Consider the following 15,778-nt stretch of genomic DNA (forward strand, 5'->3'; position numbering starts at 1 on the left):
GAGCCATCTTTCTGCTTTCATCTCCCTCTGGCTTTTGACGTCCTGGCACAACAGCCCACTGGGAAGGTGACATGGGGGGAGAGAGATGCCAAACTCGTGGAAGGCTAGAATTTCCTTCCTCAGAGCGACCTCTACAAACTAAAATAGCAATAAGCCATTTGCCAACCTGCAAGCCACCATCTCTATGAAATGACAGTGCCCAGGTCTCCAAATCACTTCCACACAAACACCTGCAAAGCATGTGCATGTGATAAAAATCTGCAGCGTGTTTAGTATCTCCTCCCTTTCTTGTCTGCAAACTTCTCCTGCTCTCCAGTTCTTCCAGGAATTCAGATTATTCTGCATTTTCCCCATCCTTTTCCTGCACGTTCTGCTTTATGTCTCCTTCCCTCTTCTCACATACCCTTTTACCCCAGCACTCTCATTCTACCCCAACTTCTTTTCCCTCTTTCTCTGCCCCACAAGGCTGGCTTCTTTAAATTTCTGAACCTTTGAAGATCTGTCATTTTATTCTTCCCGCTAAGCCCAACGATAACCTCCTCTCCCTGATAAAATCTTTCCTTCTTCCTACCTACACATACCTGGGATTGCTCACCCTTTTACTGTGCACAGTCCCCGAAGGCTGTTGAGGAGAGGAGGACAAGGACCACTCATCTCCTTCCAGAATGAACAGTTTCTTGGTATGTGGCGCTCTCCCCCAAGAGGAGCTTCTCAAGAGGCATTTCTTTGGCAGGGTCACACAGCCGGCTGACAATTGCTGTCCTCGGCTGCACAGGAAAAGCTTTGATGGTAATTGACTCTCTTCCCCAGGCAGAGTATCAAAGTGCGAATCAAGGCTTTCCCTGGAATTTGGATTTGGTTGCCCGAGCTAGAACAATAGCGGTGATGCTAGACAGGCTTGATAATGGATTCTATTTTAACTTCTGCTTTTATTTTTTAGAGCTGCCTGTCACTTGGCATTACTACTGTGCTTGCTGACCAGCGATATGTTTGTTTGCTTGTGCTCCCTGCTTTTGTGCTGCTGTATTCCTCTACGGATCCCCCTAATACCGGCACTGCAAGCTCTGTGGGGCAGGATGATTCCTGCAGTATTTGCACAGCCCGGTACAGAGGGGGTCGGGGCCCCCTCAGCGCTCTCCTAATACACAGCATCAAAACCTCGGGTCTGGTCAGAGAACGGGGACAGTATTGGCAGGAAATGAGACCTTTCCTTGCTCCCCGGAGCCTGCCCACTGCCTTGCATCAGAGAGAGCACAAAAGCAAAACGGGCAGGATGTGTGCAAGGAAGGAGTTGAACCAGTGCCCAAGTGAATGGAAAGTATCCAGATGGCTGTGGTAACTCACACGATGGGAGTCAAATCAAAACAAAATGAAAACAAAACCATATGCCATGTACCCTTCGCTCTCCTGCTCTCTTTCCCTCCCTGCCTCTCTCCTGGCTGTTGCCCCAGGTCTTCCTATCAGTACGGATAATAGTATGTTACTCAATTATGTGTATGCCATGAATAACAATAACCCCTCTTTTACATTAGAGATCACGGATTACTATTATTCATGTAACAAAGAATGTAACATGAACCACAAAATTATACTCATGGAAGGGTCAAGGAAGTGTAAGGATCTACAAGGGAAGTTGTATTTCTTCACGAATTCTTCCTTTTTATCTGGTACGCTGTATACTTATAAAAGAGAATATTAACTTTACACGTCTATGTTGCTATATGCTATAGAAATATCTACTCACAACCTGCTTGTATCTCAGGGGGAGTATTCAAAAGCATCATGGCAGTGGCAGCATCAATGTCAGGATCTGGAAAAATCAACCAATAAATACATTATTTACAACTGGGCTAATCTTCTTGCCCCCGTTGCTAAACTATAGGTTCAACCAAATCTCTGCAGTGAAAAGATATAAGAGTTCATTATTCAGAGGGCTTGTTGATCACACATTGAATTTACCCCCAAACTTGCACGTGATCCCATTGCTACTATTAAGTACAGCGTGGCGATGGAGGTTACCAAACCACACTCGTGTGTGCATGATACCTTCGCCGATAGCCTCGTGAATTTGCTCTTTAATTCTGCGGAGAGTATTTAGATTTCATTACAAAGGGTCTGTGAAAGCGGGTGCAACACCGCAATTGGTAAGCGACGCACAGGGGGGAGCTGACAGCAGCGTGGGAAAGCGGAAGGAACACCTACACCTGAGCAAGTTCAGCGCAGAGGACGACACCGGGTCATTTTGACTTGTCGATACAGATTTCAGCAATGTTTGAGAAAAGCGTTGGAAGCCAAACTGCTAGAATTAAGGGGGAAGAAAAAAAAAAACCTAGCATTTCATTGAAGCACCAACTTATTTACATCCTCGCCCACTGTCACTTTAGTAGAAGCAAAAATCATTGGCTGGCTGCTCTTCTTAAATTGGTTTCTGAATCCATCACGAACAGTCAGTTGACAGATGGTAAGTTATAGAGACAGAACAAAATATGATCCTTTTATAACTATATTCACTTGCTTCACACACGGCAGCTCGGCTGCTATGGCAATGTAGGTAGCTATGACAACAGTAAACAACCCCACAACGGCCACTGAATAAGCTGAAAAGAACATCTGCCCCAGCAAAGCGTCCCAGCTGCCCTGGGGCACAACTTGCTAATCGCCCAGTGATGCCGTGTGACAGAGAAAGCCGCCTATGCCATGTCCAAATAAATGAAGTGTGCAATCGAAGCAGACAGAAAAACGCACACCCTGCCCGACTGCTGCCTCCGTGCCGCTAAACTGAATGACTAATGAGTATGCATTTGTTGTTTGAGGTTTGTCTTTTTTTCAGCTTGTCAGTATTTATACTAAATTACATACCAAAAAATTCAATTTACTACTAATAGCTTCATGGCACTTTATTTTGGCTATTATGTCAGAAAATTACTTTTCACTTTTAAAAATATATGTATATTGTGCCTTTATGTATTTCAAATCTATTTTCAGTAATGTAATGTCATGTAAAACCCTGCAATTTTTTAACAACACAAATGACACAGAGAGTTTTTCAATATCTGCTTAAGCAAATTCACTTTGCTTAACTGGTTAAAAAAAAAAAAAAAGGGATTTTTTATTAGTTTAAGTATATACTTTTCTGTGAATAGCTGGAAACACACATCTAATGGCTACTCTATTATTTAATTGCTGAAACAGTAAATAGAGCAATAGCGTACTGGGTATAAAACTAAAGTTGAAGCAGCAGCAGACTAAATTATATAGAAGGTGCCCACATACTGGAAAGCAGATGCTGGTCTGTCTCCTGGACAGATCAGCATGTCCTTTCCCAAAAGTCACCGTCAAGACTCCTCAGAAAAGCAGCTTTACCAACTTATGTTCATCGTCAAATCTGAAGACACATCAGAAGCAGTTCTCCTACTGTGAGCATCTCTGCCAAAAGTGCCATTTCCAAACAGCTTTGCTCCTGAATTTGAGCCCTGGTGCAGGACCTGGTCCACACACCACACAGCCCACACAGCAAGAGTTTCCCTTGAGTCAAACTGAAGAGGGACAATCTATCTAACATTAAAAAGCAAGACAAAAAGCAGAGAAGCCTGAGAAATAAAGCCAAACCAAACCAGAATTCTCCCATCTCTTTCATACCGTAAAATCAGAAGAGTGTTAGAAGTTGAATTTAATATATCATAATTCATACAACCAACTCCAACATTCGTTCGTTGGCTGTTCCTAAATTTTGTTTTCTTGTTTTCCTTTAAATAAGGTTCCACCACTGGGTAACACTGTAGCATAATGCTAATTTTGCTGTTGAAAGAAGAAAAGGACGCAACCAGAAAAAACACATTTCCTGCTGACTTTGGGCTTGCTTTGTGTAACAAAATCTGTGCTTTGCGATAAAACTGATGCAACCAGTTCATCTTGAAAGGTGGGTTCTTAGCCTTTGGACCACTAAGTTCTGTACTGACTTCACAACACTAACACAAGCTGTTTACAACACACAACTGCACCCACAGCAGCCGTTTTCCAAAGCACAACCATGACTCAAGCCCATCCACATCTGCTAGGGTGTCTCCATCTCTTTCTGTTGGTATATATATAACCAGACAGCTATTCCATAATGCCTTGGCAGAGGTAAGAGGGCTTGGAGACATGCACCCAGGGTGGTGTCAGTAGGATCCAGGACAACATGCCTTGGGTTGTCCTGCAGAGCGGGTCTGGGTGCACAAGGAAAACAAGGGTCGAGGAGACCACAGAGAGGTGCAGAAGCGATGTCCGATGGCAAACTGAAAGGCCAGTTCATTCTTGTGCAGTGTTTTTGCCACAATTTGGAGGTGTTCTCCTGAGAAGGACATCAAGAAGAAGAAGAAGAGGCAAGAAGTAGTCATGAGGAGCAGCACTGAAGGCAGGTGAATGAAGGGCTCCTTTGCTTGGACTGGAATTTCTGCTTAGACTCCTGCTACCCACCAGAGCCCCCCTCCCTGCTGACAGCTCTTTCCCCACAGTTGGCGTCTCCTGAAGTCTCTTCCATCCTCTGATTTCCAGCAGTAAGGGCTGACCTCGCCTGGCAGCCCGAACAGGCTGGGAACTGGATCCTCTCCCTTCTACCCACGTTTGTGAAGCCGTGGATGTCACGCTGAGATCTCTGCCCTACCTGAAGTCTGCGATCAACACAGAGGCTCCTGAAGTTATTAACAGTGGGTGGTTAGTGAAAAATGATTGCAGGAACATCTTTCCCTAGGAAACCAGGTTAAAAATAACTACATACAAAGTTTCGGAATTGAGAAAATTAAGGATTTAAATGAATGCATTCTGGTTTCTTTTTTGCTAATTGAAGTGGTGAATTGACTGCATACACAAACTGTACGTCCATTTTTCGCTACTGGAAAGTAGAAGATGCCCAACTTCCCCAGTGAAAGAGGAAAGTACGTAACAACAAAGAAGAGGGAGGATTGTGGGTGTTGTATGAAGAAGGAAGAGTACATCAAAGTCTCAAACAGCCAACACTGGAGTGTGACAAAAACATAGTGACAAAAATTGCCAGCAGCCACAGCTCTCCCTGACAGATGACTGCTGTCTGTACACTCAGTGCTTCATGCTACAACCTGAAGTTTCAGTCCTCGGTCCCTCATCCACCAAGTGTCCTTCACAGGGTATCAGAAAGGACCTGGAAGAAACCTTAAACACTTACACAAACGTGTAAAGCACAAAAGCATGCATCCCAACACACTTCAAAGCCAAGACGGGGCAGGCACCCCATCACAGCTGCAGGACCTCCCCTTGCAGTTACCGTGTTATTTTTGCCAGCATTGCTTTAAAAGATAAAACTTCTTTTGATGAAGACGATGCCGATGAAGGCTAAGTCCCCAACCTCATGGCGGGTCTGTTCGCTGCATCGTAGATCCAAGCCCCTGTTCAGCAAAGTGTTCAAAAGCGAACACCGAATGGGTAAAGAGCACCTCGTTCTTTCACCGAGGAACTCACCTACAATTTATCGCTCCGTGGAATTATGATGCAGTGCGTATCACCGAGAGGTGCTCTGAGCCAAACTCCGCTCTGCGCATTGTCTGTACAGAGGAGAATCTGTCCTGCACAGACATGTCAAAGTGGCGAAACAGGAGGCATGAAATATTTTGGCATGAGGTTAAATACAAACATTCAGCAGTAAGGACAGCCCTCAGGTAGCAGGCTGTTTATTCTAGAATGGACAAAAAATAATTAAAAACAAACAGGATACCTGAGAAAGCCGGATGTGACAGCTGCCCTTTTATTATGTTTGTGATGTCTGAACCGAGTTAATTTCTCAGAAAGAGGAAGTAAGTTCTAATAATTCATATTATTTTCATTATTTTGATATTTTTATTTCAAACTTTGATCTGATTTCACTGAATGCTTCAAATCCGTCCCCTTCTAACTAAACAGTAATAAAAATTAGGATAACACAGTCCCTTTTGATTTTGCTAGAGGGTACTTATTTTAACAGCCATACTATAAGGTTTTAAAGAAAATAGCAGTTGAAGCAGTTCAAAGCAACCATGGCCTGAATTTTCCAGCACAGATGCCTAGAGAGAGGCACTGAAGATGCATATTTAGGTACTATAAAATGTTACTGCCAACTGACGTAAAAAATATAGTTAGTAAATAAACTGCACCATCTGTACACTACAACCATTGCCATGTTATCTCATCAGGAAGGAATTTATAAGATCTTTTAATTTAAAGTTACTACATCTAAAAGAGAACTATTTTTGTAAAGAATTTCACTTCACCATTCAGTATGCCAGCTTTTGGCCCCTTCTAATTCTGCCTCAGCATCCTCCACTGCTTTTTTCCATTCAAATGCTCTACTCCAGTTGGAATGCATAAAACTTACTGCCACTGTACTCAGAAGATAAAAGTCCAGTTTATTCCTTTTCTACAGAATCTGTCTTTTTACTCCCTGCCTCAATTCCCAGCACAGCCGATTTCTACATGGTTTTTTTGTGATTTGATTCTTTGATATTTTCCATTTTCAGCAGTAGGAAAATGGTGGAAAAGCAACACACTGTCTTCCACCTTTTACCTCCAGGCTTATTAAACTGCAACAGAGCAAACAGCAGCTTGCCCCTATTTAACTTGTCTGTTAATTGATGTGCCTTTTCCCTTCTCACATCATGATAGTTACCCTTGGTAGGAGTCAGGTTAGGTGAAAGACATAGAGAATAATTAATAGAGTGAAGGCTTTTTTTTCCTGTTTGTTTTTTTTTTCTTTTCTATTTTTAATTTATTTTCCCTGATGACAGAATAAGAACATAGCTGTTAAAATAAAACTGCGATGTGCAAGACAGAAAGAAATACCTGAAGAAAACTCTAAGTACTGTAACTCTGCCAGACTCCTTGGTGTAGGATGCCACTAAGCCCACTTCTGAAATATTTAAATAAGGTTGAGAAGAGCTCTTAAAATAAACAGAATACTTGTGGAAGCGTATGGTAAACCAATAATAGGATTCAGAACCAGGATCTTGGGAAGAAACAAGAAATTATATTCATACCTCAACAACAGTGCATGGAAGACCAAGAATAAGAATTCTGGAAGCTATAACAGAGGCCAGGAAGAAGCAATTTCACTAGCAATACAAAACTGCTCTGGCAGTCACAGTGGTTCTCCCACTCCTTTGAAAGGATCTACGATGGGACACAGGGACACAGGAAGAAGAAAGGTACGGGTCTAAACGAACCAGTAATTTTTTCCTGGTTTTTAAGTTCATTTCTGGCACTGCCAAGTAAGGTATGGCACAAATCATTCTGAGAGGTCTAGTTTTAAAAAATGCAGAACATTTGTAAGAGAAACTTTCCTGCTCTTCTATTTTGTTAAATTTCTATCATCATGAAGCAACACATACAATTTCCATTCTCTAACAATACCATTTTATCATCTGAAAAACTGTACAAACAGTTACAATATATATTCTTGTTAAAGGTTTTAATAAAAAGAATGGTAGGAGAAAGAGTTACAGAAGGTCTTGCACATGCACAAACTCAAAGAGGTTCATTTATCATCTGGAAAGCTGTATGAAACCAAAACATACCATCCTAACTTTTCATCTCAGTAGTAAAGATTAAGATCAATTAGCTGTTAAAAGAAAGACTCACAACACTGATATATATTTTACCAGTGCAAGATAAAAATATTTTAAGAGACAGCTGACTACAGAGAGATGAGATATACATCTTACAGATAAAAATGGTGTATTATAACACATTCTCTGCTTAAAAACAGGGTGGAAATGCTTGCTTTGGTTTTGTTCCTTTATTTTTAAAATACTTTTTCATTTCAGTATACATTACTGGCAAGCTTAATTTTCAGCACTGAAAGATGTGAAAATAAAATCTACCCATCACAAAGGCAACAGTAAAGTCTTTTTTTAACTCCATCCAGCCTGTCCCACTTGTAGCGCTGAACAGAAAACATCGGTTGGAGAAAGCACTAGCCAGTGAGCCTTGCACAGAAGGAAAGAGAGAAACAATTTTCTGTTCCATCATGTACTTACCTAATTTGTGACCAGGAATGTCAACCATCTTCTTAACTGACTGCTGCAGCCTCAGCTTCTACAGTGGAAACGGGATTGTGAGGGCCGTAATTCCTTGCAGCCTTACAGGTTGCACACATGTTTTTTTGACCAAAGGATATATATCTACACAAACACACATGCTCTTTGGCCCAGGTTATGAAGATGTGTGATATCTCTTAATTGGGACACCAAGGTCATCGTTGCTCAAGCTTTCATAATGGTCCCTGCTGCTAACAACAGGTTTTTCTTCCAGCAAAGCGGGAGGATGGCTGGCAGGGGGAAGCCCTCTACAGAACTCTGACCATCTAAGACCAAATAAACCATACCTTACTGTCCCATACAAGTGTTTGTTGTAAGCACTCGTTTCCTTCTCATGCTATTTCAAGATACATTTGTGTCCACCAGACCTTGAGAACCAAGTATGTCCTCCGGTCCAGTCCGGCAGGACATTCCAACTGGAAAAGAACCAACGCATCTCGCACAGCCCGAGTGACCCTTAGGGAAATGTTTACAGTCCCCCTGGCTCTCAGCCACTAGCTCTGCAGGAAAAGGGGGCTTTCGGGTACCTTCACTGCAAGATGAGTCTTCAGGAGGGCTTCACCCAAACATCTCAACTGCTGGAACCACCAAGGCACAAACCACAGCATGAACATGGCAAAGGAAGGCAAACATAAAGTCCACACTGGTTTCAGGATCCAGAAAGTAAATGGCAAAATATCAGATAAACATGAAAACAATAGTGAGAAAAGTATTTCAGGGATCTGAAGGAAAAAAATGCTACTAATGATGGGAAAAGGGGTCAGGCATGTGACACTGCCAGTGAAAGGACTGTATATAGTCTAACTGAGGAGCCAAATGCAGTCTAAAACCAAAAACAAGAGCAGAAAAGGTGAACAAAAAACCCAGCAGCTAAAATAGCTGCGTGCTAATAACCCAGGCAGACTGACATAACAAAAGAGGAACTCAAAGCACTTGTGTTATTACAGGAAAATTCACAAACAGGGTGGAATGGCAATTATTATTGAAACAGGTGTCAAAAGGTCTGTGCTTTTCAAGAAAAAGAAATACGGGTTTTACACGGTAGGATACTGTCGTGCAGTAATGAAACAGCAGACTTTGGAAATTGAAGAAAATAGAAAATGTTTAGAAATGTTGTGGAAAGATGGTCAAAGAAGACTTCTAAGAGAGAGATGCTGGGTCTGCTCTTGAGTTCCTGCACCAGCTACGGATCTGGATAGAGCTCTGTATCATTAAAGAAATGGGAATTATATCAACAGGGGAGACTAACTTCACGGTACAGATTGGAGAACGATTGCTAGACCATGGCAAGGCTGGTTATTCCTGGATGTGACAGCTGACAAGTTTCTTTATCCACGTTGCTGGATGAACAAGAATAGATTCTTTTCTGCTCTTTATCTCGAGTAATGAGGATGACTTTGGAACAGGGGACCACAGAGTGATTCAGTTTAGATTAAGTGGCAAGGATAAGAGCAAGCCTAATTTTGTTTAAGATCTATGATTTCCAAAGAGCAAGTTTTGATTAATTAAATGGTTCCTTGGGAACTTCTGGGAAACAGACTGAGTTGAGGACCTCTGGACCACAGCTGTCACATGCAGCCGGCCTGAGCTCTGTGGCAGCAGCCTTGAACACGTAAGCAAGACTCCTGGTATAAAGCTGAAGAGTTGGCCAGAGGCTACTCCAGTAGCAATTGAACCATGGGACTATGAAGGAAAGCCACCTGGCTTGCAAGTGGTCTCACCTCTCCCATTGCACTCCCATATCCACATATAAAGTTTTGTTCATACTCTTGCCTTCTTTCTTCTGCTTTGCTCTGCAGGACAGTGTAGCAGGTCCAGGCAGGAAGGTGTAGAGAGGTGCCAGCAGGCAGAACCTCGTACGTGAGGCACTGGGAAGAACCAGAGGGGAAGGACAGTGGCCCACAGCTTAGGGAGGTCTGTGCACAGGGGCATTTTCGTGAGCCTAGGAAAGGCTGGGAAAAGTGGTGGCGAACCTAACAGCTCCCACTCTGGTGTCTGCTGTGCAATCCTGGGGTTCAAGGTGTAGATGTAGGCAGGAGAGTTAGAATTGCCACCAGATGTATATTTAAAAAAAGCAGTAGAAGGATGACCAAGCAGCAGGTACACAACAGGCAGACATGCAGTCTGTCAGGGCTCAACTCCATACCAGAGCCATGACAGCCAGCCCAGACTTGTCCTCCAGTTCTAGATTAGGTGGCTTTTTTCCCCAGGAGGGACAGTGGATAAATGGAGGTGTGTTAGTGCTAATTCTTGAGTAACGTCACACCTGAGGGAACACATCACACTTTGTTTGTAGAGTTATGCCCAAGACAGGCAGGCATATTACAAATAAAGAAAAATCAAAGTCTGTACCATTTACTTCCCTTCTTCCTAAGACTGAGACCAACTAACAGTCACTATTACGAATCAATCAATAAAGAAATAAATCAAATTACTAGTTTTGCAAACCCATTATTAAACACATTGGAAAACCCTCTGGGGGAATTGTTTCTCCCTTGCCAATCTTTTGCAAGTGTATCCCGTTAAAGACCAACAGAACTCTACACAAACTTACCCAAACGAACAGAAGCAGACTAAAGCCTATTTTCCATCAGAGCACTTGACAAGTGTCATTTTGCATCCCTGCGAGCCAGCCCCAGCCTGGACACGGAGACCCTAAAGGCTGGCCCAGGTCTATGGACGATGGCTGAGCACTCTCCACAGGGAGCGATGTTCAACGTGGCTGGAACAAGTTGCTCTTCTGCTTCTCGGAAGGAAATCCATGGAGGAGGAAAGACAGCCCCAGCAACACTGCCATCATCTGACAAAACTGGTTCCACCCTTCCTGCAATACTCCTTCTAAACTTCTTTAATTTTCAGGTAAAGGAAATGACAGAAGAGCAGGAATCTAGTGTCTAGGGCCTTTTGACTTATTTTTTTCTGTAGAGCTTCCCAAATGGGCTGCGGGATGAGACACAGGCCAATGTTAAGGCAGTTCAGGAAGTAACGTTGTTTTTGAAGGATTATTATCATAAACTACAAAAACAAAGATAGCCTTTGAAGGTCTTGACATTCCCACTGCAGATGTCTACAAGATAACCAATGGAGTAGGAGAATTACTTTCTAATTACAACAACCAATACTCTGAGACCATACTGGCCTTTTTTAGTGAAAGCTCCTGCTGAAAGCAACCCAGTGAACGTAAGCAGCCTGAACACTGACAAGACTTTAAGAGTGAAATTAGTCAGCCTTAGGTTGGGGCTTTAACTTCGCTTAAATAGCATATGTAATAATAGGATTTATTTAAAACAGCTGCAACACAATTTGTTTAGACCAAACATTACAACCCAGTTAATAGGATTTTTTTGTTTCCTACTTCAATACTTCATAGAAGAGGTTTTGTAGAAGATATGTTGCAAATCTGCAAAAACCTACCAAACTTGCTTTTTCTCACATTTTTCTCAACTTCAGTTGCGTACGCCTCTCAGAGCCTCCAGTAAACACTTTGCTAATGCAAAGACTTAGTACCATCTGCGCTATATAGTAGCGAACGTGTAAGTTAAATATTGGCTTCGCTGGAATTTTTTACTTCAACATTTCAAAAACAGAGGAAACATGAAATGCCATGAACTGAAACATGGCGAGAGAATAATTCGCTTGAGTCTCTAGAGAGCAAGCACTAAGGCAGGGCTTTGCAGCTAAGTCGCATTTACAGGCCCCATGGATGCTTCTAATGTGCCAAACTGCTATCACGTAGCTCCATTCTATCCAAAACAGTTGAAACAACCTTCTACTTACTATTATCTGTCACATTTCAATTAAAAAAAGAAGGGGAGAGATGGGATTCTGCTTCTGCCAACCTCTGATTTGCTATGAATGATCCCGTTCAAACCCCTTGGCCTCTGAATCACAGAATCATAGAATCAATCAGGTTGGAAAAGACCCTTGGGATCATCGAGTCCAACCATCAACCCTACTCTACAAAAGTTCTCCCCTACGCCATATCCCCCAACACCACATCTAAACAACTCTTAAACACATTCAGGGATGGTGACTCGACCACCTCCCTGGGCAGCCTGTTCCAGTGTCCGATCGCTCCTTCTGTGAAGAATTTTTTCCTAATGTCCAGTCTAAGACATCGCCGCTCGCTGACAGGTGAGGGTATCAGAGGAGGAAGGAATGGGCAGAATACGACCACAATTCCTTTGCAAATTCTTTCAGATCTTCAGCTGAAAGGTGCAAAGTGTATTTACTTCACAAAACAGCATGGGTCAGGTAAGGGGCTCTCGTCCTGTTCTCTTTACGTGGTGAAAAGGGATCCCAAAATGACCACGTGCACAGGCTGTGCCTAAAAGAAGTTGCTGGGCATTAAAAAAAAAAAAATAATAAAATGAAACGAAGCTTTATCCAGACAGTAGTGAGAGCTGTGGCTGTCATCCAGGAAAGCACTTATGTGTGTATACAAGCCAGAGAATGAGTCGTGCCCGTGGAAGAGGATCAGAGCACCAGCATCCTCAGCCCTGGACTGGAACAGCTGGGCAGCTTAACTATAGCTCAGGACAGTTTTGTAAAAATTAGTGCTTTCATTAACAAGAATTATCAGTGTGTAATACATACAGCAAGGCCAGAAGAGAAACAACTTTTTAAATGGTGCTACATCTCGTTTCCCCTGGAGTTCCCCATCCCGGGCTCCCCCTCCCATGTCCCTGCTGGGGAGGAACGGCCGTCGCTCCAGCCAAGCAGGCAGCACGACAACAGCTGCCACGAAGGAAGAGAGGGCTTGCTTTTAGTAAGTAAGAAGTCCTCTTCTCAATTTTGTATTTACAGCCAAATAGAAAAAATGCCCCACATTTCTTTTTGTGCACCAAAATTTTAACCAACTCCACTGAGAGCTGGTTTGCTGATTTTAACCCCAAGTTTCTGTAATCCTCGTCGGTGCAGCACACGGGAATCTCTCTGGTCTTTTAGAGAGTTCTGCCTCGTGTACGTACAGGCAAACGGTTCATACTAACGCTGCCAGCTCAAATTCAATTTCCTAGCATGATCTGTGCATCAGATCTGCGTGTCTGTGAGAGCAAAGGACCGGCTGTCTGGGGAAACAAACCTTAATAACGTTTGGTAATGAGATCGATTACAACAAAACAGAACAGAGAGGACGTACTCATCTTGCCCCCCTCCCCATCTCTGCCTCTCCACACACTGATCTTCAATGATGGCTTGTCCTCTCATGGAGAGTCAGACAGACAGTACCCAGCACCAGACAGATGCTCTCCCGACTCATCTCACCACCCTTCATGGCCGGAAGATGAAGAATTTCTAAGCACCCCACTGTCTCTCGAAGATCTCCCTCTCAACTCTGAACCTCCTTTGCTTCTCTTCTTCCTGCCTCCAGCAGGGGGTAGAAAAATCTCGAAGGAGAAGGGCAGCAGACCTCCAGAAAAGCAAACGCAAAATGAAAAAAAAGCTCCTATTTATTTTTTTTATTTTAATGCCATCATTTATAGGCAAACAGCTGCATTGCACGCAGTCAGGAATAGAACTGAAAACCTTATAGGGATCCTTTCCTCTCTCCAAGCACATACCTGATGCCCCAATTTAGAAACAATTATTCATAAATCTGGTGCAACATTTCATCTGCTACAACAAAAATGCTAATGGCATGTATTATAGTCTTTGTAGAGCCTTTGTTATAAAAGCCACAAATATTCTTCCATTGGGAACACACCAACGAAAGTATTTCTATTTTATGCTAAATTGTCAGTGAAATTCCAGTAAAGTTAGAGACCTGGTAGTTACAGGACTCCTTAGTGCAGGAACCCAAGTGTTGGATTGTACAAGGACAATAGAGTTACTGAAAACAGTGTAAAGCCTTAAAATGGCTGGAGATAAGTCACATCACTCCCTTGTTTCAGAGGAGACTAACAGTGGTAACTGTGCCTGATTAAAAATCAGTGTTGCTGGAATGGGTGTTGGCTCAGAAGGGCCTGGAATATATAAACCCCAAATTCCTAATGCTGGGAAAGCATTGAGCTGCATCTGCCTTTATCAGGGATGAATGTAAGCAGCTCCTTCCCTTTTAGTTTCAAGGCAAAGTATCTGGAAACATGTTTGAGGTTGATTTTCATGTAATTACTGGGTATTTTAACAGATATGTGAGGATGTATTTGCAATGTTACAAAGAGCTTATCTATAAAGTTAGCTTTACAAGTAGGAAAACTTCCACTCCTCTCATGTCAGCCAGCAACATCAAATCTGATCTGGCCCTCAATCATGATAATGCAGCACAGCTTGCTTAGGCTTTTACTGATGGGACTGCTTTGAGATTGCTAGAAAGGATGCTGATGAGTATTAACTATGATGTCTGTCATTTTGTATCTCTGGGTAATCCTACAGCTCTATCATTATGATAGCAGAGTGCCTCTCAAGAGTTTAAACACAGAAATTCTCTCTTTTCTTTCCAAACTTCTAGATTAAGCAATTTGACTACGGGTATATGTGTACATCAAAGAAAAAGAGACACGCATGCACGTACAAGGCACTGGAGAAAGAGGGCAAAAGGCAGAAAAAGGAATTTTGCAGCTGTGACAACACTCTGGTTGAGCACGTATCCTACGTGAACTCCACCTTCCATGGTCCTCAAAGATAAGGCTCCACTGGAATATAATTACCGAAGGAGGTCACAGCTTTTCAGGGGGGAAAAACTGCAGGAAATCTCTTGGAAAGCTTTGACTATTTGGACAACTCTGTTGGCTCTCCAGGCTGGAAACTAAACAGATACATTCCTAAGAGCCTCTATAGATCACAGCAGAATTTTTTTATTTTTTTTTTTTTTAAATCAGCTGAAAGGTTCTGTTGGAGCAGCAAATCCATTTTTACTGGTAAGTCATGTAAGAGTATATATTCCACCCAGTCCAAGAGAGAGGATGCAGGTCCACTGTTACAGATGGATGCAGCAGATACTTCTTGCTGGCCCAGCAAAACGGGCTGGTAAACTGAAAGGCCCCCCGAGCAGCGGCAGAAGCAACAGTCCGCCACAGAAAGGAAACTGCCTTGCACTGTCCCATCTTCTCCACCACCACATTTGTGTCATTTGCTCACAGAAATCTGAATTTACTGAAACAGGCCAAAGCCCTGATTGGAAGGAGCTGCCGGCTTGACTCCCCTGTTGTCTGATGCCGTCATCTCCATCAGATGAGATTCACAAATCTTGTATCACCACAGTGCCACCAGCTGACCAAATCTAGAGGAAGCTCCTCCCTGACCCTGCACAGATGTTTAGTCTTCTGCAAATTTGCTCGTTTGCGCATGTTCTTAACAAACCAAGCCTTACCTCGAATGCGGCTAAGGACAAGCAGCTGACTACAACCACCTCTGAGTTTCACAAGCTGGAAATACAGTCTTCCTGTCAGATACTCTGAACGTACCCACAGCTACTGCCATTAGCGACTGTCCCTTCTTTACCCCACAGAACGCAACTGAAAACACATTTCCGGTCAAAACCTTTCGTAATACTTAAACATCACTCCCCTCCGATTTTCCATTCTTTCTATTTTCCTGTCACTCTTTGGCATACATCAGTGGGGCTTTTCCCCACAGACAAGCGCGTGGTGGCCATCACGCTGGTACCAGAGCTCCCTGCCACCGGAGGGATGCCCCTCACAGTCTGCTGAAGGACAGAACCGCAACACAGCTTTGCCCAAGACCCCAAGCAAGGCTGG

At 43.0% G+C, this 15,778-nt stretch overlaps 1 protein-coding gene across 3 annotated transcripts in view; it reads right to left on the reverse strand.

Annotated features, from left to right (window-relative positions):
* The window catches only part of FOXN3 (forkhead box N3), a 127,564-nt gene that overhangs the window by 21,206 nt on the left and 90,580 nt on the right, over window positions 1-15,778 (reverse strand). Inside the window, exon 4 of one of the 3 annotated variants that reach the window (XM_074148807.1) lies at window positions 1,748-1,810. The exons of 1 other annotated variant lie outside the window; for it this stretch is intronic. In XM_074148807.1, the coding sequence (XP_074004908.1) occupies window positions 1,748-1,810 (63 nt within the window). Of the gene's footprint in view, window positions 1-1,744; window positions 1,811-15,778 lie in introns of all 3 variants that reach the window. One more of the 3 variants, XM_074148806.1, reaches the window with a different exon arrangement.

Source organism: Numenius arquata, chromosome 6 (genome assembly GCF_964106895.1).
Source record: "Numenius arquata chromosome 6, bNumArq3.hap1.1, whole genome shotgun sequence".
Classification (NCBI taxonomy): Eukaryota; Metazoa; Chordata; class Aves; order Charadriiformes; family Scolopacidae; genus Numenius; species Numenius arquata.